The sequence below is a fragment of the Temnothorax longispinosus genome, chromosome 5 (genome assembly GCF_030848805.1).
Source record: "Temnothorax longispinosus isolate EJ_2023e chromosome 5, Tlon_JGU_v1, whole genome shotgun sequence".
Classification (NCBI taxonomy): domain Eukaryota; kingdom Metazoa; phylum Arthropoda; class Insecta; order Hymenoptera; family Formicidae; genus Temnothorax; species Temnothorax longispinosus.
In genome coordinates, this window is record NC_092362.1 from 391,490 (window position 1) to 419,192 (window position 27,703).

At 39.5% G+C, this 27,703-nt stretch overlaps 8 protein-coding genes and 1 long non-coding RNA gene across 18 annotated transcripts; 6 read left to right on the forward strand and 3 right to left on the reverse strand.

The window, feature by feature from the left end:
- Nucleotides 1-273: 273 nt before the first annotated feature.
- LOC139813521 (gram-negative bacteria-binding protein 1-2) lies at nucleotides 274-3,329 on the forward strand. The gene is made up of 8 exons (XM_071779050.1): nucleotides 274-689; nucleotides 956-1,183; nucleotides 1,536-1,735; nucleotides 1,811-1,944; nucleotides 2,016-2,182; nucleotides 2,254-2,585; nucleotides 2,698-2,799; nucleotides 2,904-3,329. The coding sequence occupies exons 1-8, from the start codon at nucleotides 548-550 to the stop codon at nucleotides 3,000-3,002; spliced, it is 1,404 nt and encodes a 467-aa protein (XP_071635151.1). The 5' UTR covers nucleotides 274-547; the 3' UTR covers nucleotides 3,003-3,329.
- A 53-nt stretch (nucleotides 3,330-3,382) lies between these two features.
- On the reverse strand, nucleotides 3,383-4,184 carry LOC139812809 (uncharacterized). Its single transcript, XM_071777905.1, is given in 2 exon segments — nucleotides 3,383-3,847; nucleotides 4,059-4,184. Coding segments are annotated over 2 exon segments (507 nt in total). The 5' UTR covers nucleotides 4,101-4,184.
- LOC139813537 (uncharacterized) lies at nucleotides 3,614-5,199 on the forward strand. Its single transcript, XM_071779087.1, has 3 exons — nucleotides 3,614-4,470; nucleotides 4,731-4,856; nucleotides 4,924-5,199. Exons 1-3 carry the CDS (start codon nucleotides 4,450-4,452, stop codon nucleotides 5,071-5,073), a joined length of 297 nt encoding a protein of 98 aa, XP_071635188.1. The 5' UTR covers nucleotides 3,614-4,449; the 3' UTR covers nucleotides 5,074-5,199.
- A 269-nt stretch (nucleotides 5,200-5,468) lies between these two features.
- Spock (secretory pathway calcium atpase) lies at nucleotides 5,469-18,328 on the reverse strand. Its single transcript, XM_071779026.1, has 16 exons — nucleotides 18,188-18,328; nucleotides 14,868-15,269; nucleotides 11,943-12,143; nucleotides 11,734-11,823; nucleotides 11,535-11,632; nucleotides 10,866-11,124; nucleotides 10,444-10,780; nucleotides 9,902-10,290; nucleotides 9,645-9,801; nucleotides 9,318-9,488; nucleotides 8,896-9,211; nucleotides 8,630-8,815; nucleotides 8,392-8,539; nucleotides 8,227-8,319; nucleotides 8,001-8,142; nucleotides 5,469-7,918 (listed from the first exon to the last, which is right to left on the reverse strand). The coding sequence occupies exons 2-16, from the start codon at nucleotides 14,976-14,978 to the stop codon at nucleotides 7,782-7,784; spliced, it is 2,835 nt and encodes a 944-aa protein (XP_071635127.1). The 5' UTR covers nucleotides 14,979-15,269; nucleotides 18,188-18,328; the 3' UTR covers nucleotides 5,469-7,781.
- Nucleotides 5,891-6,651, forward strand: LOC139812810 (uncharacterized). The gene is made up of 3 exons (XM_071777906.1): nucleotides 5,891-5,908; nucleotides 6,201-6,310; nucleotides 6,534-6,651. Exons 1-3 carry the CDS (start codon nucleotides 5,891-5,893, stop codon nucleotides 6,649-6,651), a joined length of 246 nt encoding a protein of 81 aa, XP_071634007.1.
- Nucleotides 16,224-17,844, forward strand: LOC139813539 (uncharacterized). The gene is made up of 2 exons (XR_011732168.1): nucleotides 16,224-16,360; nucleotides 17,713-17,844. It is a non-coding gene; the product is annotated as an uncharacterized lncRNA (long non-coding RNA).
- Nucleotides 17,945-21,694, forward strand: Asciz (ASCIZ zinc finger protein). 7 transcript variants are annotated; one of them, XM_071779043.1, is made up of 5 exons: nucleotides 18,617-18,850; nucleotides 19,025-19,066; nucleotides 19,145-19,570; nucleotides 19,667-19,875; nucleotides 19,976-21,694. In XM_071779043.1, the coding sequence occupies exons 3-5, from the start codon at nucleotides 19,280-19,282 to the stop codon at nucleotides 21,120-21,122; spliced, it is 1,647 nt and encodes a 548-aa protein (XP_071635144.1). In that variant the 5' UTR covers nucleotides 18,617-18,850; nucleotides 19,025-19,066; nucleotides 19,145-19,279; the 3' UTR covers nucleotides 21,123-21,694. The 7 variants fall into 7 exon arrangements, with proteins under 7 accessions (XP_071635148.1, XP_071635149.1, XP_071635147.1 ...); XM_071779047.1 differs by lacking the exons at nucleotides 18,617-18,850; nucleotides 19,025-19,066 and adding an exon at nucleotides 17,945-18,076; XM_071779048.1 differs by lacking the exon at nucleotides 19,025-19,066 and having other exon boundaries at nucleotides 18,567-18,686.
- Nucleotides 21,695-21,752: 58 nt separating this feature from the next.
- L(3)04053 (lethal (3) 04053) lies at nucleotides 21,753-24,835 on the reverse strand. 3 transcript variants are annotated; one of them, XM_071779040.1, is made up of 8 exons: nucleotides 24,475-24,835; nucleotides 23,786-24,340; nucleotides 23,502-23,698; nucleotides 23,351-23,424; nucleotides 23,182-23,293; nucleotides 22,996-23,058; nucleotides 22,743-22,906; nucleotides 21,753-22,598 (listed from the first exon to the last, which is right to left on the reverse strand). In XM_071779040.1, the coding sequence occupies exons 1-8, from the start codon at nucleotides 24,833-24,835 to the stop codon at nucleotides 22,466-22,468; spliced, it is 1,659 nt and encodes a 552-aa protein (XP_071635141.1). In that variant the 3' UTR covers nucleotides 21,753-22,465. The 3 variants fall into 3 exon arrangements, 2 of the variants coding, with proteins under 2 accessions (XP_071635141.1, XP_071635140.1); XM_071779039.1 differs by having other exon boundaries at nucleotides 23,502-23,716; XR_011732167.1 differs by lacking the exon at nucleotides 21,753-22,598 and having other exon boundaries at nucleotides 22,855-22,906; nucleotides 22,996-23,079; nucleotides 23,502-23,716.
- A 142-nt stretch (nucleotides 24,836-24,977) lies between these two features.
- Nucleotides 24,978-27,358, forward strand: LOC139813530 (uncharacterized). Of its 2 annotated transcripts, none has more exons than XM_071779069.1 (5): nucleotides 24,978-25,118; nucleotides 25,255-25,457; nucleotides 25,582-25,740; nucleotides 26,203-26,395; nucleotides 26,472-27,358. In XM_071779069.1, the coding sequence occupies exons 2-5, from the start codon at nucleotides 25,455-25,457 to the stop codon at nucleotides 26,876-26,878; spliced, it is 762 nt and encodes a 253-aa protein (XP_071635170.1). In that variant the 5' UTR covers nucleotides 24,978-25,118; nucleotides 25,255-25,454; the 3' UTR covers nucleotides 26,879-27,358. The 2 variants fall into 2 exon arrangements, with proteins under 2 accessions (XP_071635170.1, XP_071635169.1); XM_071779068.1 differs by having other exon boundaries at nucleotides 25,034-25,174.
- Nucleotides 27,359-27,703: the final 345 nt, after the last annotated feature.

The following is a 27,703-nucleotide window of genomic DNA, read 5'->3' on the forward strand; positions in this document are numbered from 1 at the left end:
TATAATGGTAAAAAATAATTCAGTTACGAAATTAATGTTATTACACTGAATTAAAAATATCGAAGCATAACATTTTACATAAGGAAAGACAGCATAAGGAAAGAAAGTCTAACAATATTATCAAATTCACGGTTCAAAGGGGCGTTAATAGATTAAATAAACGGCATGTAAGGCAATAAACGAAGAAAAATGTTCACGGTCAATACACTGATACAGCAACCGGTAAATTCCGGTTTTCCGTCAAGGTATTTAAGTAGAAGGGAGAATAAAAGGCTCTGTAAGAAGTCTCGGCAAGTTAGTGCGCGACTACGCGTCGCGCATCATCCAGCTTAGTAAATCGGTATATTCCGATTGGATCTTTGCTTGTCTCGCTACTAAACAGACTGGTTGTCCTTCGGAAATCGTGTGTATATTAAAAGAGTGAGAAAGATAAAGGAACGAAAAAAAGCGAGAGATCAAATTCAAAGAGCTGACGCAAGAGACAGAAATTCGAAGAAGATAAGGAGACTTGTTAAGAATACAATTTCGAGACGGCAATTCAGTAGAAATGGCAAAACATTTTCTATTCGCAAAATTGTTTCTCTTGACGATATTTCTCGTAAATATTTGTGAGAATTATGCCGCTTATCAGCCTCCACCGGCTACAGTGCAGCCACTTCATCCCACGGGACTACGCGTATCTATTCCTGGCAAGATAATAAAATTTCATTTATTAAATAGTATATTTATTTACATAGGACATTTGGTACTTAACAAATAAAATAATTGAACTAAAATATTGCGGATACAGATATATCTGTAAATTTGTTTTAAAGAATCTGTAATTTAAATTACGACTGTTTTGAGACACTGATGCATATGTCATGGTCATATCAGTTTAACAAATAAATTATATATATTATAATCGAAATTGTGTAGGATTGCGTTTAATCGGAATAACATTCTTTTCCTATAGATGAGCATGGAATTACATTAGTAGCTTTCCATGTAAAATTCAATGAAGATTTTGATGGCTTAGAAGCGGGACATATCGCGAAAGACATTCTCAAAGTTCGTAATGGACGATGGACTTACGAAGACCGGCGCACTCAATTACAGAGAGATGATATTATCTATTATTGGATTCACGTTGTATATCAAGGTCTTGGTTACAATTTGGTTGATCAATCGTATCGGGTTATCGGTAAGTTATATGTAAATATTATTTAAGGCTGATGATTAATCTTTGGGGTAATTGTGTAGATGGAGGAGGTCACCTTAGATGACCTTGATTTTTAAGTATGTTACCAAGGTTCCCCTCTTAAGTGATCTTCAGAAGGTTTCAGCCCGCGCTCGTTGTTTATTGAAAAGTTATTAACAATTTTTTTCTGTTATCGCTGAGTAAATCTCAATGATAATAAGTAAACGATGCAATCTTACTATCATCTATTTATGATTTAATTTGATTTATCAAAAGAGCGATTATTTTTATTAGATACAATATGCAATTGTCCGCGATTTTTTCCCGTTATAATCCTTGAAACTTTTATTTTTAGATTTTTACAATTACGATGGCACCCTGCACATTGGCAACGAAGTTGAAAGTTCGCAGAATTGCACGACAGCATCGACCACATGGGTCTTCGAGAACGGTAACCGACGACAAGCCTGTCCACGTCAGCTCATCTTTGAGGACAACTTCGATAATCTCAATGCCACAAAATGGAATCCGTTGAATCGTTTTGCCGGCCCGCCGGTACGTATCGCCGACAAGTGTCCATTTATTTAAAAAACGGTTTTCATTAAACTGTTATGCTATTTTTGATGCTAGGATGATGAATTTGTCGTCTATATGACCGATGAAGTAACGGATGTGAGCGATGGACGGCTGCGCATTAAACCGATCTTACTTAATAGTAAATACGGCACGGACTTTGCATCACGTGGAACATTAGAAATAGAAAGGTATGCGGATAATATGAATTAAGAAAATAAAAGAGGGATTAAAGTCAAACTTAATTATATTCTATTTTCAGTTGCACAGGTGAAATTAGTACACCGGAGTGCTACCGCGTAGGCGCTGGCTCATACATCTTGCCTCCTGTAATCTCTGGACGTATTAATACAAAGGGAAAATTTGAGTTTCTTTTCGGGCGTGTCGAAATAAGAGCCAAATTGCCACATGGCGATTGGGTGTATCCTGGTAAGTTTATCGCAACTTTTTCCCATCGATTTTTCTTGCAATTTTGATCGTTGTAAGTTCGCGTTTTGTAGTAATAACACTAGAGAGTGCCGAGAATACGTGGCAATTGGGACTGCATCACGAGATCAGGATTGCTTCCTCGGTGGGCAACGAAGAGCTAAGGACTCCCGAGGGTGAGACTGTCAGTGGTCACATATTGGCCGCGGGTGGACTGACCGTATCCTTAAGTGAGAGTAACGCGCAGAGTAATAATCGCATGACGCTACCCAAGAGGCAGTCGGGCAAAACCTGGTCGGATGATTTCCATATCTTCGAGATCGAATGGAAGAGCGGCCTCATTGTAGTAAAGGTTGACGGAGTGCAGTACGGCGAGCAACCCGTCGACGGGTCGTTTGGAAAATCGGTATTGAAATTATATTATATTTTTCTTCGTTAACAGAGACTCTTGTACCATTTGCATAGTTTTACTAAATCTTGTAACAAATGCTGAAGGTTTGATATCATTTATTGCGCAGTCGTATTTGACTTTGGGCGTAGCTGTCGGAGGCAGTCACGAATTTCAAGACCATGTCACGAGCAGCGGATATGTCAAACCTTGGCGAAATGTCGAAGCCTTCGTATGTCACTGAATATTTAAGATTAAATTTCTTAAGAAACTTTTAGAGCTAAATATGTAAGAGATTTTGACAAATAAGTGCAATCAATACATTGTTCTTTACAGGCATTGAAAAAATTCTATCATGCAAAAAATAAGTGGCATCCCACATGGGACACAAGAACAGCGCTTCAAGTGGATTATGTGAAAGTGTGGGCACTGTAAATACTTTCGTCTCCGTGAACCGATAAAATATCCGTACAACTACGTATATTTTTATTATCTTATATTTTATACGCGTGTCTTTCTTGCAAACACGTACGTTTATCAATAAAGGCCGGAACACAATACAAAGGTACAGGTAATAGGAATAGGAAATAGCAACAGAATGTAGATTTTCAACCTATCAGAAGCCGTGTATTAATGCATTCCGTTGCAGGTTGCTATTCCCTGTTCCTATTGCCTGTACCTTTGTATTGTGTTCCGGCCTTAACAATCATTTAACTCACACATATTATACACAAAATAAATAATAACACAGACTGATTTGTACTTGATGATTATTACTTATTTTAGAGTTCTGGCTATTCTACTACTAACTTAAGCTAACATAGTTTATAGTTCTATCGATTGTATTCGAGTGCATTCGCGCTGTTGCGGATCAAGTTATTACCACTTCTAAAGGGAGCTAGAGGTGGCATCAAAAATGTATTAGGCACAGGTTGCCAGTTCAGTCGAATATCAGGACTAAGACCGTTTCCCAACTGTTCAATGAGCCATTCTCCGCGATATCCAAAGCGCCGTTGATATGTTCCCGCGGCACGTGGTCCATCCTCGGGTCTGAACTCGATGCTCATCGGTTTCTTTCCGATACTTACGGACACGAGACGTAACAGACTCGCGATACCGTTCTGGGCCCATTCCTGGAGCTGCGGTCGACTGGGCCAAAATTTTGGGAAAATTGAAACATCGGGCCGATTGCTGAACAATGCTTGCGGCCACGCAAACGACGACAAATCAAATGTCCTGGCATTCCGTGTCAACGTTCGATCGCCGCACCATGCGTTTGTCTACTCAAGACAATTATATTACTGTTTTCATTAACAGGAAATTTAATAAATTCAGACTAATTCCATCAGTTTGATACATAATTAAATTGAAATTTTGCAAGATCGTTTACAAAAAATGCAAAAATTACAGGGTAAAATTAAAATTCCTTGAATTGAATCAGAGAAGCAAGTGAATTGGTGCCTTTACACCTGCTTAATATAGATCACTTACCGCGCAAAGGATGATCGTTAAAAGTACTTTATTAACGTGCATGACTTGCTGAAATTGCGCTCATTGCGGAAGCACCTACCGGAAAATAATGAACGACTGGCTCCATTCGGATTCCGTCCGGCTTTTATGCCCTCCTCTCCCGTACCCCATAGGAAATTCGTGATTCGCATCAAGTATCGATTCGGTGAATAACCGATTGTCATTCACGGACAGTATCCAATGTAACTTTTTAAACTCTCGCGCGCCGTTAAGCGCGCGATCGAGTTTTTACTTTCACTGCCAGTATTACGATACACTGGCGAACATTTTCGTATAAGCACATTGGATTACTGAATAAGTTTCATAGGGTAGTCATTCCGCGACGGTAGAGATACTGTTCCTCGAGTGAGCCATGCATCGGAACCGAATATTGGTAGGTTTAATCACAAAATTTTACGAGGAATTGAGTTGATCGAGTTCGGATAAGAATTTTGAGGTCCTTGGTGAGCGAAAAAATTGTATCATGAAGCATCTAAAATAATTTAATTTAGTGGTGTGTTAATAAATTATTATAGTAATAATATTATTGTGTAATAATTTAAATGATTAGCTTACTTAACGAATTTGTGACAATAATAATCTAAATTATTTGTTTTTTTTTTAATAATCTACTTTCTGTGCATTTTATTACAGATCACTGTGTTGATGGCATTATTACTTCATAGTGAAATTATTGTGTCAATCGTAGATGCTACAGTCTACAGATTCCTGCATGATTTGATTCAATATAACATCGCAGGCGTACCTGCTGTGCACGAGGTAAATGCATAACATACATAAATTTTTTTTTAATTTTACTTATTTCTCATGCTTCATTTGGATGCAGAAAACGGAATGGAATTTTGATCCAGAGGTTGGCAAGCAAAGAAGGAGTCAATACGAGCTGGAAAACGGACGTTTCGGTGAATATGCGATAGCAAAGCTAGGAATGGGCATTGGATACAAAGGTCCATGGGGAGTGCCAGCGAAAAGTTGAAACATTAAATTAGCGAGTAAATATGTGATGTTTTTCCAACACACATTACAATTTTGTTGACATATGTTTGATCGAATATCCGACGTAAATATATAATTCACCAAATATATTTTTTATAAAATCAAAGTTTTGAACGATCATTATTATTAATATTCACAATACAACGTTTTAATCGTGTCATCGACAATTGCGATCGAAAGTGATTATTAAAGTGATTTTCTTCTCTTATTTTAATACCGTACGAATTTTTAGCTAAGTCATATTTCCGCCAAATTTATTTTGATTAAATATTTGCAATTAATTAGAATTAGAATAAGTGCAGTGTATATCCGATATATTAATTATTGAATGGCATACGCAACTTAAAGTAATTAGAAATAATTTAAAAAACATGATCTCTTGATATTTTTGTATTTTCTCAGTATTTATACTTCACGTATAATTTGCAATCAAGCAAATATCATTTTATTGATACTTTCAAAACACACATCTTTTCGGATATTGCGAAAATTTCACGGTCGACATTCAGATGAAGCAATCAAAGTATGTAGCACAACGTATCTCGGAACTTTCACTTTAGACATCGGGGAAAGAATAAGGATGGTGGGGAAAGGAAGAAATTTAGACTGAGTTCTGACGCGAATCTGGGAGGTTGGATACAGCGCGTCGATCAATTTTATTTTGTGGTATTTGTTAAATTGATTAATAATTGATCCGACTAACGATTAATAATTGTTCTACCAAAAAGACACTTTTATTTCGCACTATTTTCAAAATTGCTTACTATTAATCGAGAGAACATTTCAATTGATTTGTCATGGCGAGCTCTACCTCTGTAAGTAATACCAAATGATATTAATAAACTGCAAATATAATCTTTTGTAACCTAATTAGGAATATAATTTTTTTTTCTTGAATCTCGTTCGCTTAAAAATTTAATCAACAGCCACGTTATCTGTCGCAACTTTCTAATTGTAACTTTGCAATTGCGTCTCAATTTTGCTTGAAACTCTACTCATTAATATTTAACAAGTAGGTATCGAGTTTTGCAAAGAAATATTCGTTAACAAATAAAGCAAATTTCTTTTTACTTCATTATTTTCCGAAACTTTCTTTTCATTTTACAGTGGCCGACTATAATCACGTTAACAATATTCGCCATTTTTCTTCTCGTAATAATTGATGAAAGTGTAGCTATACTCGAACCTCAAGCACCGAATTTTCAATATTTCGAACGGTGAGTGAAGCAAATATCTCGATATTTAATTATAAAATAAACAGTTAAAGAAATTAGTCAATATTTAGTTTGGCATTAAATATTTGTACGATTCCGACTGTTACGTTAGAACACAGTAGTTTCCTATTTTATATATTTAAAAAAAAAAAAAAAAAAAAAAAAAAATTTTCACTGAAAAGCGTCAAATAGTATCTTATAGTAATTTTCATATTTATTTTTTTAGGCCAAAGTATCGCTATCCTTATTACGATGAAAATGGTAAAGGAAAGCTGCTGTATGGCTACGGTGGACCGGAATTGTATCAATATAAAACTTATAGTGTTCTTGAAGGAATTCATTAAACAATTTGTTTAAATTCTTAGAAAATTGAATATAAAATATCTGTATACATATAACGTAACATATACGAACATGTGTATTAATTCATTAATATACTCATGAAATATTAATTCGAATATCTTTATATAATGCAACACGCGAGTATCTTTTCGATGGCATAATAGAGAATTGGATGTTACTTGAATATAAATTAGCTATTATGCTATTTAGGGAAACAGCACATTCGTCGTTGGTGCAATTTGCATTATATTACCTTGCCATCGAAGGGATACGTTCGCCAACGTGGAATTAATAAGGAACATTGTAAGAGCATTTATTTTCGCCGATTACAACTGTATTCTTAAATGCAATCGATTTGTATGGCTGGTTTAATTACAATATGCTTATCTCTGTCTTATTCTTACTCGGTAAAATGCTGCATGATTCGCTTCTCCTCTAACGTGAATTGATTGACAATGAATGAACGAACGGCGGAATCGATATTTCTTGCTGAGTGAGGCTTAAAAACTGTTACAATATTTAGAAAAAGGTGTAAGATAGAATGATTACGATGATTCTGTGCAAACATTGTTTCGGACTGCAGTCTCTAAGACTATATATTACAAATAGAATATATCGTTAAAAGTTCGTTAAAGTATCGTTAAAAGTCATTGATCTATCAAACGTGCATGGAATGTGCAGTAGCATCGCTACCATCTATGAAATAGTGATTTATAGTCTCACTGTAGGGACAATAATGAAATATAGTCTAATAGCTACAGCCTACGTAACTTACTACCGTTACCGAAATGTTTCTCTCTTTCCTTTTTTCTTTTTAAGAAGTGCACAATGTGCTGGAAAAAATAGAATCGACAATTTGTAAATGGTAAAAAAACTGCAGTCACACTGCGCAATCGATACATTAGAACTATCATCAAAATGATATTATTATTCTTCTATTTTGTGATAGAGGTGCACACGTGACGACGAAGTTACGAACGTGCAAGCACAGTCGAGTAGATGTGAGTTAGCGAGACGTAATGTGTCAGTTATAAACGAACGCGACCGACTGCATATTGACGTCGAGCGATAATTGATGCGCTTATTCATTATGATCTTTGTCCGCCTTGCTCTCGCCGGCAGACTGTAACTGTCATACAAAGTCCATTTCGAACTTGTTATAATACTGGCCATTATTAACGCGACGTCTTTGCAGTTGCCTCTCGATGAATTTCTTTATCTCGCTGATGACGAAGACACTCGATGTCAATGCCGTCAGGAATAGAAGATCTGAAAGTTAAAAATAACCAAGTTATACAAGAAATATATATCGATTATCTTTAACGGTATCAAGATAACGGTAGTGCGATACCTTTCGCCGTGAGAGCTTCAGTCTGAAATATTTTCTGTAACGGAGGGAAGTAGATCACGAACATTTGTCCGATGACAGAGAGCGTTACGGCTATCATAAACATTTTATTACTCCACAAACCGATCGTAAATACGGATTTTGTCTGAAACAAACGGGTATTTTCCGGCTGTAGCAATCTTTTTTCCTTGGTATAATACAGATCTGAAATAAAAGTATAAATTCCTACCTGTGATCTACAGCTAAGAGCATTGAACATGTCGAAGAATACGAAGCAAGTAAATGTCATGGTAGTATCTCTCGCGGTATTTCCATTAACCATCTGGAAATTAAGCATATGTAATCAAGAAAGAAAAATATAATTTATTAAAAAAAACACACACACACACATTACCTCTCTGTTGTACACCCACAAAGTGCCAAGAACGATAATGCTAGCGGATAATAAGACGTTAATTATGAGATGACGGGTGATCATTGGTTCCTTTGTATTTCGTGGCTTTTGCTTCAGAACATCCTTATCAACCGGTTCTACTCCAAGACTGTGGAGAGATACAGAAAAAGATTAATGCATAAAAAAATGTGTAATAAATATTTAATGAAGCGTTAAATCGAAAAGTAATTTATTTAACCTTTGAGCAGGTGGACCATCCATAATGATGTTGATCCACAGTATTTGCATAGCATTCAAAGGATTCGGTATACTCATCAACGTCGCGAGAGCAATCAGAGAAAGCGCGGCTATGCTAGTACTCAATTGAAATCTGACGAAATTGCGGATGTTGTGAAAGATTCCCTTCCCCTCTTCGATCGCCGCGCTAAAACAAAAACCGATATACATACGTGGTAAACATCGATTTAAATGCTAAAAAAAATAGCTAGACAATACATTATTTACATAATAGTTCCGAAATCGTCGTCGACCAAAATCATGTCGGCCGCTTCCTTGCATACATCAGTGCCATTTTTACCCATGGCGATGCCTATATCGGCCTTCTTCAACGCAACTGCGTCGTTTACACCATCACCGGTCATACCCACTATGTTGCCATTTCTTTGTAAGGCTTTTACGATACAAAGTTTGTGCTTTGGTGTTACGCGGTAAAATACACTAACGCTATTAATGCACTGTTCCAATTGATGCTCGGACATCATATCAATCTCGTCTCCCGATAACAGCCGACTGTGAAGTGTATCCAAACCAATCATGCTAGCTGAAAAATAATTAAATCCTTTGTAACTCTGTGATTGCAAAAATTAGCGTTCATTGTATAAAAAAATGTGAGTGTTTTATAAATGATATATTATTTAGTTATGTACCTATTGCAGCTGCAGTTTCCTTAGCATCACCAGTCACCATCTTCACCTTAACACCGCTGTTTAACAAAATGCTAATAGATTCGCGCATATGTGGTCTTGGTGGGTCACAAATACCAACCAGGCCGATATAAATTAGATCTTGTAATGAAGAGCCTCGTGCCAGACCAATCACTGTAACCAAATTGATGAGTATAATAAAAAAAAAACATATTAATTGATGAGTATAATATAAAAAGATATCCATGATGTCACATCGAAAAATATCATAGAAAAAAATATAATTAAATTTATTATATCCATTCATTATTATGCTTAGAGAGATAATACCTCTCAATCCTTGTTGACCAATGTCATATGCTTCTGTCAAAAATTCTTGATCTTTCTTTTGACTAAGGGCATATACGTGACCATTCTCGTAATATTTTGTACATTGCGGCAAAATTTTTTCCAAAGCACCCTTTACAAAGTATGTTTCTTGTCTATTCTGAAATATGGACGTATAGCATATGCATTTGACATTCCAAAATAAAAAATAATTGATTTATTATCAAGAGACGTGCTGTTTTATTTTTCTTTAAATTTACCTCGCCAAACTTCGGTGTACATTTCACAGCCATTATCTTTTGTTCGGAAGAAAATGGATATTCTTGCAACCGCAGATATCTATCAGCGACACCATACATTCCGAATTTCATTGCCACTGCTATCAGCGCACCTTCCGTTGGTTGTCCCAACAGAGTGTCATTCTGTATGATAGCATTATTGCACACGCAACCCACTTCCAGCATATTAGTGATAGCAGCGCGTGCGAGATCAAGATTATCACATTTCCGTATGTGTATTTCTCCCACGTCGTTGTATCCTGCTCCAGTAACATCCGCGATGTAACCCTCCGACGTAACGAGAATCGTAGTGGTCATCTCGTTCTTCGTGATCGTGCCGGTTTTATCAGAACATATCACATTTACGCAACCTAAAAATAAAACAAGCTTTCGCTCCTTATGTTTGGAATTTTAGAACATAAGAGATTGGAAAAATATATATTTAAATAATAATAAGAGAAATAAAGATAATTTAACCAATATAAATTTAAATAAAATAATTTTTTTCGTTAATTTCAATTTACCAAGAGTCTCAACGGTTGGTAACTTCTTCACAATGGCTTTTCTCTTGGCCATTCTCATCACTCCCAATGCCAGTGTCACAGTCACGACGATAGGCAGGCCTTCCGGTATAGCTGCTACTGCCAAGCTTACACCAATGGTAAACATCTCAAGGATAGCCTTACCTTGGATCCAGCCCAGCAGCATGATAATACCGATAATGCAGAATGAATAGAAGGACAGCTGAGTACCTAAAATGTCCATGCTTCGCTGTAGTGGAGTCTTTGGTGCCTCCTCGGCTTGCATCATCGAGAAAACCTCCCCAAATTCACTCTTTTCTCCCGTATTCACTACAATTCCCTGTGTTGCGCGATATTGTAACATAAGTTGATGGTAAAGCGCACGTATTCCCAAGAATTTTATGTATAGTTTTAACAGACGTTACCTTGCCGTTTCCACAACGCACCAAAGTGCCCATGAAGGCGATATTTCTCTTTGATGTCAATCCATTAGTCTTGAGCAAAGGAGCTGTTGACTTTTGCGCCGGTTCCGTCTCTCCAGTAAAGCTACTCTCGTCAATCGCCAGATCTATAGCTTCGAATATTCTGATATCGGCAGGTACTCTATTTCCAATATTTAAATACACTATATCACCAGGAACTAACGTACGCGCTAGAAATGTTTCCACACGACCCTCTCTTAAGCTGCAAACAAAATATCGGAATGCAACAGTAACGTAAAAGTATCTTAACGCACGTAAAGAAAATATTAAGAATTTTTAGCAAAGTAGGAATTTGATAAAGAATGTTTTTTTTTGGCAATTTCTCTCAAGTCGGGATTTCTTTAATTGTAAAGTATAGGACTTTATGGAGTTTCATAGAAGTAAGTTTCACCTTCTACAGAGTGCAACGACATATTATGTCTTCTTCGTTAAGAAGGGAAAGGAATGCTGCACGTATAAAGGGTTAGAATATCCTCCAAGGACCATACTTCTAAAGAATTGTAAATTTGGATACATGCTGTCTCAAGATTGGACTAATATTCATTATTATTTGTATAGCGTATAGTGTATGTGGTTAATAAAGCACCTAATAAAAAGCGGAACTCTATTTACCAGTGGCATATCGGTGGTACCAATTTATTCAATTCCTCTAAAGATTTCTCCGATCGGTATTCTTGTACAAATGCAACTGTCACCACTATTATGATAGCCTACAAAAGGAACGTATCACAAACATAAGCATCGGTTAGATAATGCCTGCCAAAATTTATGGGATTAATGAAAGTTAAAAAAAGAGTTAAAATCTACTTACCACAGTAATACTGACAGCGTCGTCGAATTGCTTCATGCAGACGCTGACAAATGCAGAGGCAAGTAAGAGAAGAATCAATGGATTCTTGAACTGAAACATATTTAAATTCACGTGAACGTGCGTGCGAATCTATCTAACGTGTATTACCCTCTGTTTACAATTTTCTATACGTATCACGAGAGTAAAAAATAAGCTTGGAAAACTCCTACCTGTTCGATATATTTCTTCCATGGTGGATCTTCCTCCTTTACGGTGAACTCGTTGAAACCTGTCAGTTGCCTTCTATGGTCAGCCTCTTGCCATCTGAGTCCCGTTCGCACATCGACGTGTAATCTAGCTGCTACCTCTTCCGCTCCAAGACTAGCCGCGTCGGCAGTTGTCAACCACATTTCAGACGCTTGTTCTTTAGCCTTAAAAAAAAAAACATTATCACATTCAACTATTTGTATAAACGAACGTTCAACGTATGCTTATTGTTATGCGTTATAGGATTTAAATTTAGTGCTATATAATAAATATATGAAAAAATGAAGTTAAATTCAACACGAGAGACATATGTGTTATGAGAAAACAGACCATTCTCGACTACGTAAGAACGGCGTACGGCGTAACGCTAAATTTATACTTTAATTACAATACAACGTTATATATACCTACATGTGGCGCGACTTTATACGCTGTCTTTCCCCGTCTTATCAATAGCGCCAAATTGACGTACTTTGCGCGTTATCTCACGTGTCGCAACTGTGTAAAAAAATGCGCGCATCGAAGTGGAAAACGCTCGACTGAAGAAAAAAAAAAGACTTCGACGGCAATATAACGAAAGCAGAAGAGTGATCGATCGAACGTCGATCAACGAAGATGCACGTCGAGACAAAAAATAATGAAACGCTCGAATGTTAACCTCACAGCGGCAGCGGTAACCCGGATCAATCTGTCAATACATCTCCGAACGGATATCGAGGACGGCGCGTCGAGGACGTGATCGGGGATGCCGGACGGATCACGGAACAGGTCGGCGAGAAGGCGTAGGGAAGCGCGATCGCTCTCGGCCACGTTAAAACGGGATCGTGCGAGGGACGCTAACGTTGACAGGTGCCGTCAAAATCGAGTCCGCGATTCCTCCGTAACGTCGCCCGGTCCTCCCCCGGCGTTCTCTCCTTTTCCGCCACGTCCCGTATGTACATACTCCGTCATTCCGATTTCCCAAGATCAATGGCGTGTCGTGCGCCACGTACACGTGCGCCGATGATGCACGTACGCACGGTATGCACCTCGTGCTCGTGCACGCGTCAGGGGCTCTCAATCCTCATGTACTGGAAAACTTCCACGCAGGGTAATGACGCTCGAAAGGCGCACAGCCCGCAGCCGTGTATGTGTGTATGTGTGTGTGTCTGTATAAGAGTGGGACTCCACGATACAAATTCAACTGATACAATACACGTGATTTATATACCGTTCTTAAATTGTACCACCGTTCGTCATATTTTACGTACGAGAAAGATCACAGCGGATGCCGTTTACATTCGATTCGAATATGTTGAAATTAAGAACATTTATATTTTGTAAGAAAGAACGTTCATAGAACATTTTGTGCTATCTGGGCGATGCCGCTTGCGCTTTGTTTCGCGTCGTGAATCTCTGTTTATCTCTCTATCTATATATTTACGTGACATTCGTGCAGTTCCATAGCGCAAGCGTGTGGTTGCATTTTTTTTCACTCGAAACGTGACGTACTCTTGCTGCAGGCACGAGGAGGGAGGAGAGATAAAGTGAAAAAAAGTGTTAAAAACGAACAGGCGCTAATACGTTATTTAAACACTTTTCGAGATGTAGGCCGTTGCTTGTTGCCGATGCAAATAGTCGGCGACACTTGGCGTCATTATGCAGATGCCCGTAGTCGTCGTACTCCTTGCACGCTATTGACAATGCTCTCATTTTTGTGTCCTTGCCCACACGTGTAACGTGACGGGCATTTCCTTGTAATATACCGCGAGTTTCATTTACGTAAGCACCACGTATCGCAGTTCACGATCTCCACCTCTAATTTTATTCATTCAACGCGTCCTTTAACATTTATGAGAATTTACGTATCTTCCTTTTTCGAGACACGCGACACGTTGTCTTTCGACACCCTCGAAAAATCATCGGATGTATTTAGTATTTATGTAGTGTGACGGTGTATAGAGAGGGAAAGCGAAATAACGAGAAGTGTAAAAAGTTTAGCCGCGAAATCGACCTTAAGTAAGTTGCAAATTTGAATAGGTATCGAAAACCAGGACCAGGGAAAAACGAGATAATGGAGGGCGTGACGCGAAAAGTAAAACTATAACTTGCTTTAGTTTGGTATCACTCCTGATAACTTCAAATGGATTCTTTAGATATCCGCGTAATCCGATCCGATATCGAGTTCCAACTTCCGCCTAACTTTTTATCCAGTTCTCGTAAATAGAAAAACAGATTTATGTTATAAATACAGATATTTTATGAACGTGCATAACTTACGTGCAACACGCGCGCATAAAGATATGTTATATCAGATAATCGATTCATCATTATATATCGGTATCTCGAGGGATGAATCTATATAGAGACCAAAATAAAAAGATAATATCTATGTCCTTTAAGTTTTCTCTTCCAAAGTAATAAATTAAAGAAAAAGCTCCGCGTAAGTGCCCACATCACGGAAAAAAAATCATGTATAGTATCAACAAACAGCATACGTTTTTGTATCAACAGCATCAGTGTTATTGAGATACGTGATGCAACATCAATATTAATGAACAAAAAATATCAGATACGTGTTTTAATAAATTAAATATTTGGTCCAATAATATCCACGTGAACGTAACTATTTATGCTCGTGGCAGCTCGTGACGTCGACGTTTAATTGAAGCAACTTCATTTTTTTCCCGTGCATGCATGTAACACATGTTTTTTGTTACGAGCAGATATTATTTTGGTTCGGACTCCGTAGACCCATGTGCGCACATGGAAGGTTAAACATATATTAATTAATCTAAACATACGTGCTATATAACGAGGAATCATATGAATGATCCTACGCGCATGTACGAAGACTATGTTGTCCTGAAATCCAAAGCCGCAGAACGTTCCAGTTCTAATAGGCTTACCTCGTTTAATGTCGCATTCTCGTCGTTATGTTCCTTGTCGTCGTTGCGGATCTCGAGGCCGGCGTCGTCCAAGAGCTGCTCGTACTTGGCCTGGTTGCCGGTGTCTCTCATCGCGGAGAGGGGTAGCTTCTCTCAACACCGCGACACCGCTTCCCGTTACCGCTCCGTGTTTCCAAGGGGGGAAACAGGAAGGGAAAGTGCGACTTGACGACCCGCGGGGGATGAAAGCACCCACCAGCTGACCCGACACCGCCGAAATCGCGCGCGCTATCGATTTCGCGTCCTCTCTCCTCTCCTCTCCTTTCTCTTCCTATATTTCTCTATCTCTCCTAATCCGGTTCGCTCAGCTCGCCAGGAAAAATGAGAACGGCGTGGCGCATCGTCTTCCTCTTCTATATGTCGCTGTACGAATAAAACGAAACAACAGCGATTTTAGTGCACGTGACGGTCCTCCCTCCCAAGTCCCAAGTCTGTTTTATTCGAACCGATTATTGGAAGCGATTTCTAGACACGCGAAGGCTGGTGGAATAACAGTCTCGCGAAGTGACCCAGCTTTACATAACGTTTTAGCGGACTTTGCGCATTTAACTGACTGACATGACAGCGCGACGAACACTAGACGTCGTTCTATCTTTCTGCCGATTATTTGCATTTTATCTGTCCCGGGTGCCGCAAATATATAATACCGGGTGTCGTTCCTATCGGATCTACCGCTTGTCGTTTTTTTTTATTTACGAAACTCTTCGATCAATTGGGAGTAGATGACTTAACTTCGAATGTATCGAAAAAACTTTTCCTTCACGGAAATGAGGGGCCAACATTTTAAATTCCTAGTCTTACTTTTTTCAATATAAAGTTTTCTCTTTATTTGTATTATACTCTTGATTTGTCTACGTCATACATCCGCTTTAATTTATTAAAACTTTTACAGGTGCCCATTTACTATTTTGTTAAATAAAAAATTTCAATCTACGTTGCCCCTGCTGCCCAGACGTGGAATTTTAAAATTAAATACAAGGAACACCGAGATATTTTAGGCGACAAGGTTGATTAAGCTTTTGTCAAGAACAGTTTCCCCAAGAATACGCGCGTCGTCACATAATTTTCTTCAGAATGAAAATAAATGGCGAACCAAGGTGCGCATAACTAATGTAACAATGTTTAATACATACATTTAATAAGCAATATAAATGAAACGTTTGCATTTGTGCCAAAACGATCGCTTCTTAATTAGATACTTTTATGAGTTATAATTATAAAAAGTCGATGGAACGTATCTATATACAAATTTAAATATTCCAAGAATTGGATACGTGAATAATAAAATGTCAAAGCATCCTTAATACGTCATGAAAGGCAAGGGCACATTTGAAATGTCTGAGTATCGATCAACGACAACTGATGATGCGATGTTCGCTAACGACACACCGAGCAACTGCTCTATTCATTTCCATTGACGTATAACGCAGTTTCTTCAACGACATAATCTAAAAGTACGTGTTCCTCATTTCGAAACTTCATGTGACGTTATTTATTATTAATCTTTTTTTTTAACAGTGAATTATTCTGTTGTCGAAACTGCATCAAAGCTATAAAAAAAATAACAATAAATAAAAGTATCTTCGCTCGTCTGAAGCAAAAGCTATACGCGTATGTTTCGGCCTGTATTACGAGCGGTATTCAGGTGTTAATAAAGAATCTTACATTAACTTGTGATCCATTTTAATTCGTAGCCAACGTTTCGACCTACTTGTATTATATAATTTTCTTATGTGAGCTCCAATAGACATTAATTTATTTATTTGAATGTAATAATAGTTGCCCTGAAGAAGACCAAGTAGGTCGAAACGTTGGCTACGAATTAAAATGGATGACAAGTTAATGTAAAATTCTTTATTAACACCTGAATACCGCTCGTTAATACAGGCCGAAACATACACGTAGCTATAAAAAAATATTTCCTAATGCGAAACGGGAAATTACGATAAAACGATAGTTTCCATTTATCGAGTGCTTGTGTGTGTGTGTCGTTGAAAAAATTAAGTGCCATTGAAAAAGATTCTTATATTTGTCATTAAACGTAATAATCTATCATTACGTGAGATAATAAGTTAGATAAATTATCAGATATCAAAGTTTCAAGACTGATTAGAATACGTCGCGCGCGTTATCTATTATAAATAAACGACAACAAACGTACAGATTTATACGTAACTTGTGATTTTGGATTCGTGCCGCGTATTTTTATATTAACTTTATGTTATTTTAGTACGACAAAATTTATCAATAACTAACTCTTTTATCTGAAAAAAAAACCGCATTTGATTCAAATATATATTTAATTGATAACGCTTCCTTAATCTTAACAACTGTGAAAAGAGAAGCGCCTTTGATAACGGTAAGCTCGTGATAGCTTTATTGGTGCAACTCTAAAAGAAAACAATGCAACGACCACAACGACGATCGTATAGATTGGCACAATGAATATATATTTGTTTGATTGCTTTATTAGAGCTTTGCTCGAGACACAAATAATTTTGCAAAAACATTTTAGTCGTACAATCATTCGAAGCCTTTCGATGAGGAAACTCTAGGAAAATTCTATCAAAATTTTTAAATCTTATTTTCATATTTATTCCGCATGTTTTTTTTAATCGAAGACTGCCAAGATAAAGAGAGTTACGTTGTGCTTGCATAGAGAACGTATAGGAAAAAAAAATTCGATATTGACTACTTGACATGTGTCGGATTAGCACGTGAAGTAAATTCATCGCGTGACAATTGACGTATGATAATCTCAGGTTGATTAATTTTTATTATTTTAAAACCTGTTTTTTTTTTATAGGTCATAGTATCACGTGCGGAGACAGCGACAGACGACACGTATGATCGACTGACAGACGTGGTTTTCCCCCCTTAAGATTCAACCCTCAATAAGCACTCGAGCTTCACCGAGAAGAGGAAAAAAAAAGAAAAAGAGAAATGTGTTATAAGCCAAAGCACACGATTACAAGCGGCAGATCAGTTGGATTCGTCCTACAATACGTCCGCCAGGCGGTCGAACGTTTCTAGAAGCTCCCGACTCCCGAGGCGTTGACGGGACACGTCGATCACAGAAACTTTAGACAGCTACATGCGGACGTCGGGCCGCGATGTACGTACGTACAAGTAAAGTACGTGGTGGCGCGTACGCGTTTTCTCCTCCTCAGGTAAAAATCAATAACACGGCTGCGCGACGTACACGTTACATACGTGGGGTGCACGTACGTATACACGGTGATCCGCGGAAACCCGCCGGAACCGTGCGACGTTTACTATACCGTGTGACAGCTCGTGGATCGCCGGTCCCGGTGTCGGGCGACAGGCGACCAAGGCGAGAGTCCCCAGGGAGTAGGTCCCGTCGCGGGATTTACGATACAGCTTAGAGAAGAGAATTATTAAACGCACACACGCTCTCGATGCACGCACTCGGAACTCGGCACTCGGCACTTGGCACACGGCACGTCCTCCGCGCGAGCGAGAACGCGAGAACGCACTGAGCCACTGAGTCAAGTATGTTGGTGTACCGCGGTCCACTTTCGCGTCGCACGCGCGTCTCTCCCGAGCGCTCGCCACCGCCGCTGTTCGCGGACGGAAGGTCGATCGACCCGACCCGACCCGACCGGACCGACGGGCGACGACGGGACCGGGGACGAGCGAGACGTATCGAGCCGGGCCGCGAAGGAGGACTCGGCCGACTCGGTCCCGGCAACTTGCGGCAACTCCGGCAGTTGCGAGTTGTGAGACTTGCGACAAGTAGCGCCGCGCCGAGGGATGCGTGTGCGTGATGCGTATATGGGTCGTATGGGTGGTATGGGTATTGGGTACTCCAAAAGCTATCGGGCTGATCGTGACACTGTTCTGAATCGAATCCGAATTCCTTATTGATTTCAAGATGGTTTTCTTCGGTAGCCCGCGATAAGCCCGGATAACTCCAGATACGAGTACGATATCTGGACGTGTATCAGTAGTTTTATTTCGAAATATAAGAAAAAACGATGAGAAGAGACTCTGATTAAATGCATGTGGAAAAGTTAGGATAGGAATACTTTTTACATCTTAGAGATGAAAAAATATATTTTTAATACATTAATACACATATATCTTTTGTACTGTAGGTACTTTAAATGAAAAAGACAATGCGAGATGAGAGATGAGATGTAAGAGAAAAGAGTAACAATGACAGGAGCTTATAACGGAGTGGTCTCTGCTTTTTCACGGATCCTCCCTCTTTGCAGTGCGGATATCGTTGACCGTCGCTGACATCGCGCAACACGAGCAGCACGCCGCTGACGCCGCGCCGGCGAGAGTTCTGTCTTCGGTCTGTCTGTCATGTAAAATCGTGCCGGCCGTGCCGCGAGACATAACCTGCAATGCCGAGGGGATTTAACCGACCGGCGGAGAGCGGCGCGTCGCCGCCCGTGAAGACGATCTGTCCGTCGCCGGAAGAGCTGAGCGTGATAAACAACAATGTCAGGTGCGAGCGGTGCGGGCTCGTCTTCAGGAACGAGCCGCGCTGCCGGTTGCACGACCTCAAGGTGCACCAGCGCAAAAAGTTGGATAAAATTGCCAAGGAAAATGTGCGATATCACTGCCCGGTGGAGTCGTGCGTCTACACGGTCACGTCCCACAGATACTTCAGCACCATGAAATACCTCAAGCAGGTGTGTATACCTCAAATGTTTCGTATGATTAGTAGAGCTTAGCGTTGAGAAAGATTTTCAATTTCAAGGATATTTAATACCGCTACATTCTTTCAGCATTATTTGAAAGTACACGCGGAAAAAAATTATGCGTGCGATCGTTGCGGCAAAAGCTTCTCCACCGAATCCGCTAAGAAAGGGCATGCAAGAGTCTGTGGCGTAGAGTTCGCGTGTTCCTGCTCAAAGACTTACATCACGTACGAAGCGTTGCTCACGCACGCAAAACGATCTCTGCACGCTATAACGGAGAAATATAAAAACTCAAGGTTTATTTATTCGTCGTATTACTACATCTTTAGTCGCGATTATCGTGATATTAATTGGAATTGAATGGAAGATTCACTGATATTTGTAATTTCTTTGTAGACACACCACGTCTAAGACAGTGCGACGCGTTTTACCAAGAGGACGTATGAGCAAACCCATCACGATATTGCCCACGCCGGATAAATCTGGAAAAAACAGCGAGGATACCGATGTCGCGACAAAAAGTACATCCGATGTCGGAGTACAGACGGACGACTATAAAAGAAGCAGCAAGAAGATGTCGAATCCATCGAACGTCAACAATAACAATCTGCACAATGCGAAACGTCGAATATCTAAGCAAACGCAGACCAATAATCTGTCCAAGGAAAAAACCTCCGGGAAATCGATAGAAACGCAAACACCACAAGCGAACTCGAAAGACTCGTCCAAGATGCATAAACGCGGTGGAAGGTGTCGCGCATTATCAAAACAATCGGAACAGACGTTGCTCAAGGAGGAACTCAATCTCGGCGACACGTTCGCGTCGGGCACGTTATTCCCGGCTAGTCCGCTGCCACTTCGCCACGATGTGGGCTTGCAGGATTTCTGGGAGAAGAATACTTCAAGCACGCAAACGATACCTGAGAAGGATATGTTCGAGGCATTCAACGATAACGTGACTCAGACGGAATTCGAGACATTTTACAGCCACAGTCATAATCCTTTGATACAGGGCGTACCGAAAAGCACAGTGGCTTTAATGACGTTGCCTTATGTCGAAGACACGTCGGCGGTTGAAGGATATTCTTTCGCTTCAACCGACGGGATGTCTCAAGCTGATCCTATGCTAACCGCCAAGACATTTGACGACAGATTTAGCAGCATAGAAACGCAAACCGAGCAAGCCTTTTCCCCATCGTACTTTTATTCCGAATCTCTGTCGAGATCGTTTGCCCTGAGTTCAAACATCGAGACGCAAACCACGGACAATCTGGACAACATGGAGCAACTGCTGTACAGCAATACGTACACTCAGACATGCGACAAAATGCTGTCCTCCGATTTAGGGTTGTCCGACATACAGACTCAAACTGCTTGGTCCCACGACGACACTACCGTTTCTACCGAGACTCAAACAAAGTCCCTGATTTGTGAGACTGATTGCAACATTCCCACGGGAGCTTGCAGATCCTGGTTAAATACACAAACGAGTCACACCGAAACGCAGACTGATATATTCAATATTTTCGAGGGATTTGGATAAGTTATGTTCACACACCGTGACTCATCGTTCACTGCTTAAGTTCCTCATGTTTTTGTCAGTTCGGTTTTCATACAATTTTTATCTGTTCTTTCTTCCCTATAGATACAAAGTTGTTCTCGAATATTCTTGACGATCCATTTATTGCATTTTTTGCAATCTTTATTTTTAAGTCTATTTTTATTCGTCATACAATATATTAAAAAAATATGAACTTCAACGTCGTCAAACGCGATTTGTCGTTGAGAGAAAAGTACCTGATTCTCGGAATTTGTTATTTTTATATTATTTATCTTCCGAGTTTTTTATTTGAAACTTATTTTTATATTAAGTTTCAAATAAAAAAAGTTGATAAACCGAGCACCATGAGTATTATCCATCAGTAGCTGCACCCTTGTATATATATGGTTATGTGTATGTATGTATGTGTATAGAAGCGTATGTATTTGATTTCTTTCAATATACCAAAGTATTACGCATATCTCGCATACATTCGAGTATATCTCCGTATGTATCTATGTATGACGTATGACGATTCAAAAATAAATATTGTAACGGCAATATGTATATACATATGTATTGTGAGCTGAACTTATCGGTAAATTTACGGACTGGAATCGGACTAAATTTACATCTGTTTTGTATCTCTATTTAAAGCCTCATGTGTATGTACATGTCATATACGCGGTGTATATATATATAAGAGAGTCTCGATATCTCTCTTGTCAAAAATATATTCTAGCTATGCATCACGTGCTACGCCGCGTGATGCATGCAGGCGAACACATTTAATGTCTGTCAGCTTTGCGATAATATCACGTGAGATTCCGATTACTTTTCAAATCTACATTTCTCATTCGTGTACAATATACAACTAAGAAAATATATTCCTTTAAATCGAGGAAAGTCACGATAACGTCGGAAATGTATCTGCATCATTGCGTCGTCATAGATGTGACTGAATAAATTTTACAACGTGTCACAAATACAAAAATATAACGGGTCTTTCATAAATAATGTATATTTATACGTTCGGATCAAAGCGATCTTGCGTTAGAATGTTTATCTGGGCAGCAGGGGGGAATGGGAATTAAAAATTCTGCAACGAATGATAACGATTGGATAATGAATTCTCATTGCGTTCAATGTATCAACGCATTGCGCAGCAATGCATTAACGTGTTAAATCGATCAATGCATGGATCAACTTGTCATCAGTGGATGCGCAGTGAAATTACGGGGTGATGGGATACATGGTGAAGTGATAAAAAGGGAAATAGTGTGAAAATACGAATATATATATAATATATATGTATAAAGAGAGAGAGAGAAAGAGAGAAAATTCTATTATACTGCGGGACCGGCGGCATTGTCCTCATCGGAATCAGGTAAAAAGTCTTTGGTCCAGTCTTCTATCCTGTCCACGTTTTCGAGGGTCGACGCGAGTACTCTCAGATTGTCCACGCCGGACATTAATTGTCTGCAAAAGAGTATAAATCGAAATGACGATCAGATTTCGAAAAAAATCGGATTATGCACCCTTGTTAATGATACACACAGAATTCCGTTTTAAATGATAAATTATTTCGAGTAGATTTGATAGTCAAATAACTTTTAAGAATACCTGAGAGACACTTCAGCCGACGATGCAGCCGCGAATAAATCACGCGCGAGCCTTCTGACCGTGCGATTCATGTTGACGGCACCAGCCGTCGTTTCACTTTGCCCAGCTGTTGAGATACCGGCTCGAAGTTGACTGTTCTCCATTCGTAGCAGAGATATCTCTGTCTAAATTAACAGATTCGCCGGCCACACAATACGTTAGTTTTATTTTTATTTTGTTTCATTACACGTGGCTGGGCACAAAGAGTACTGACCGTTAAAACCTTAATTTCTTTCTTCAATGATGTGACAGTGCTTTCGGCATTAACTGCTCGCTTCTACGAAATACAAATAGCATGCTGTCATCGTTTCCCAATGACACATAATATAATCAATATGCAGGACGTGCACGTTACAATTCGGAATCTTTATTTATCCTTATCTCTTATCTTTGTACTTACTGTACTTCGTTTTAAGTTATCCTCGACCTGCTCCATCGCTTTTTCCAAGTGCACAGCTTCTTCGTGTTCGACTTCCTTTTTAGACAACACGTCGGCCTCCAATGAACGAATTCTGCAATTAACGCATCGATGGTATAAAATAAAATTTGTTCCAGCAAGGTACACGTACCTTTCCATTTTTTCACCAAGTTGTCTTCGAGATGCCTCCAATTGCTGACGTAATATTTCGTTCTCGAGCAAAAGCTGCAACATAGTGTCAAATTCAATCTTCTCTGTGCCATCTTATCTGATTAGATTTCTGCATTATGTAACAGTCTCACCCTTCTCTCCGTGGATTCTGCCATGCTCGCGGTAGGTTCCGAATCTGTAGATCTATTATGTATAGGACCGTCGCTTAAAAAGTCTGGCAGAGATTTATGGACGCTCGCCTCACCTCCTGACGGGAGATCGTCTCGTGAGGTTGCATTTATATTGGGATTAGAGTCGTGAAAGGGTAACGGTAAATCAAATGGAAATCCTGTAAAAGAAAATGCCTCTTATTTTTCAAAATTTTGCAGAAACATAACTGGTATATTGTTCAAAACATGAAATGCACGCGTAATACCTCTGTGCTCAGGACGGGGAAGGGAAGGCGCGGTTTCGTTGAGTCTATCCTCGAACATAGGCAGATCCAAGTGATTCGAATGCATCGCGTTCGACGCGGAATGATCTCTGTGCGGCAAGCCTTTGTGCAGCGTGTCGGTGAGATCAAACGATCGTAGATCGTCGCACAGGACGTCGGAGTCGTTCTTCATCGTCTCGCCCCGCAATCGGGACTGCTGCCTTTGTTCCATGCTGTTCAGCGCGAAATCCGGCAGATTATCCACGTCGGGCAGTACTGGCTGACTGTTCTCGTGATTCAAGTAACACTGCTCGATGACCAGGTGATCCTGCACAAAGTCCGGCAGCTCCGTCGGGTTTCGGCCGGAGTAAACACCGCCGCCGCCGCCGCCGCCGCCAACGTTGTCCTTGTCGAGGACGCTGCCGGGGCTCGACGTGGTGGACGAGTAGACCTTGGGCCTTGCCCCGGTGTTGTGATAGTTGGTCTGCTGCGTGCCATTCTTCAGGAAGGCCTTAAAACTGAAGGGGTTGCTGTCGCGACGCGACGACGAGTCTTGACCTGCGAAAAACATTTTCAGCTTCCAGTTTCAACGAAAAAAAGTCAGGCACGAAAAAAAAAGCAAGAAACAATTCACGGTCAAAGCGGGCGCGCGCGCGCGCGCGTATACATATACAACGACAGTGAACCCTAACCTGTCGACTGTTCGACGGGATCGACGCGACTCCTGCCGAAGCGGTCGGACGTCGGCGACGGGTTGTTCCTGGACTGAGTGTCCCGGCAACGCTCGGGGGTCATCTTCTCCTCGTTGGACGGCGAGGACGGCGGAAAGACGGCCTCGTTCCCCGACGGCGACGGGGGGTTCTTGGCGTTCTTGCCGCCCACGGGCCGCCAGGGGGTGGCGAGGCCGAAGCCGAAGGTGGTGGCCGTGGCCGTCTCCTCCTCTTCCTCCTTCTCCTCTTGCTCCTCCTCGTCAGACGACGAGCACCACATGTGGCGTTTCGGCAATGACGACCGACGGCATGAATCGTCGGTCTTCCTACCGCGGCTCGCCATAATTTCGCGTCGACGCTGCTTACGCTGCTACGACCGAGTCATTCGCGACGCTACCAGCTAACGACCTCGCTACCGAGAGGGGTACGCGTGTACGCGTACTCGCCTGACCTGACGTTCCGTCACTGTCCGTCTGGCCCGTGGCCGTTGATGCCTGCTGATCGCATCAGGTTAGGGTTAGGTTGGTTCGATCAGCAGCAGCAGCACTCTTGACACCTCAGCCCCTCAGCCCCCGTTCATCTCTACCTGTACTCCGTACTCCGTCACACTTTCTACGCTCGAAACGGTATGGGGATGTATCTGAAATAAAAAGAAGAGAAAAGATGCGAAGCGTAGAAAAATGTAATTGGAGCTCCTCTCATCTCGCTCCTTTTTGCGCGATCTTTTCTTTTCGTCACTAATTATACGCTGCTCTTTTTCAGACGCCGGAGTGCCGCGTGCCGATGCATCTCCCTCTCTCTCCCTCTTTGAACGATTGACATTTCATTTAAAATTGGCCGTGAGACGTAGCATTATTGATATTCTACGTTATTGATAGCCTGTCGATATTTACGCAGAGTCGCAACTTTGGAATCCGTATCGCTTGCTTGGATCGTCGTCGATTCGATAGCCTGGTAGAAAGATGGTGAATATAAATGTTTAATTTTTATCTATTGTGAATCCTTCACGTGGATAATAAATAATAGATGTTATTAATAAGTGTCTAAAAAAAATGTAGAGAATACAAAATGATTCGGCCTTTGTTACAGTCTGATTATTGCATTTGCTGTAAGCAGTTGTCCGATGATACGTGCAGAAATGTATTTGACGAAAAATTGTTGATTGATTCACGAGAAAAAGACATACATGAGGAATCCGATGGACATGTGACACTGAGGAATGCTATCGAAGTAATTACTGGCTATACAGTGAGTATCGTATAATAATTAATATGCAATTAATCTGCACCACATATCATCTGTACCTCAGAGATAAAGAATCGTCTCTCCAGTTTTTGTCAAAATGGAGTTAATACATTTTTCGATATAACAGGAGCTTAAATTGCATAATGGTAAAGCGTCTTATATTCATTATTACTAGTGCCTAAGATACAATGTTTAGAAAAAGTTGGATTGAAAATTTTTATAGCGTCTAATTTTTAAATCAGATACAACACTATCTAAACATGTCAGTTAAATTACTTTATTAAAAAATTAATAAATCAAGTTGCTACTTTTATTTTATATCTAAAAAATATATCATTTTCCTATTTAAAACTTGAAACCTTGTTTTTTCTGAATTCATAATAATGGAGATACGATTCTTTACCTTTCAGGTACAGATGTGTTTGTACGACAATTTAATACAGAGTATTACATTCCCCTTTTTAGATATCAGAGATAGGTAACACAATTTTGTGCGAAACGTGTTTTCATAAAGTGGAATCTTATATAAAATTCCGTTCCCAACTTGTTGCTTCGTTTGGAAGATTAAATAACACCCAAATACTGGATCTCGATTCGTCAAGTTCCGAAAATGCAGAGATTACGAACACTTGGCTACTCTCTAAAGCATCTAACACAGGTTTGTTTGTAATAAGTGATTAAAATATAAATATTGTATGGTTATGTGTACGTTACTGATGGAAATAAAATTTCAGGATCAGATGTGTCCAAGGAGATAATGAACGTTAACGAAAACAATGTTTCCTACGTTTCAAACTACAGCAATCTATCGAGTAGTGAGGCTGAGAATGATTCTTCGTGTCCCAATCTACAACTAAATTTCCATCGTTATGTTGATAATGCCTCTGATTACGGCAGTGATATTGATGATAATTTGAATGTTGATACATCTCGTTCGAGGATTCAGAAGAGCGATATAGAATCAGACGTGAATGTATGTTCCGGCGAAGACGATCAAGTATTAGAGTTATCTGTTGAATATAAACATAATGAAACTGTCAATGTCAGTTCGACAGAATCAGAGGAAGATTACGATTATGGACCGACTTTTAAAAAAATTAAGTTTTCAAGTCGACGTTCATCTCCACTGATATTGTCTTAGGTATAATAATTTATGAAGATGTACACTCTCGGTCTCTTTAATGCCTGGACACCGAAACGTGGACGCGTTTCGGAACACATTCGAAAGCGTGCACGTTTCTAACTGCTTCGAATTACTTGAGTAATGACATATAACGTCGCTATTTTTATATCACTACGTATCACTATTTTTATTCAGAGTGCTGTATTTATTTTTTGTATTTTGTAATATTCCGTATTAAAATACTAACTTTGTATGTTCTCCTCCCAGCCAAGTTTTGTATATAGATTCTACACCACTTTACTTTCTTCGAGTTTGCTCAGCGGAAGTTTACGATATTTTCTATCGACACATGTTTAGCAAGTGTGAGATACCTAAAAAATAATCGGCAATCAAAATATATGTAAAAAATATATATCGAACAATGTATCTGCTATTTTGTGTAATTATTCATAATCAATTATTTTAAACCACGAATATAAATAAAATATTTAAAAGTTATGCAATATATTTTAAATCTATCATACTTATTTAAAGTAATATTTTCTATATTACTGAAAAATATATATCTTTATCAGCGTACAATTCTTATCATTTTATTCGTCTACAATTAATTTCATCACATTTTTAAAAAAGAAAGTATAAGAATGTTATATTAACATAAAAATACAATTGGCTCATTAGCTCAGTTGGTTAGAGCGTCATGTATAATACTCGTTGTGTGCTAATACAGCCAAGGTTCGAGTTCAATCCCCTCATGGGCCAATTTTTTTTTTTTTTTTTTTATTTTATTATATCTATTTTACTTTAACCAGAGAGAAACCTGAGAGAGGCCATCCCGGCCTT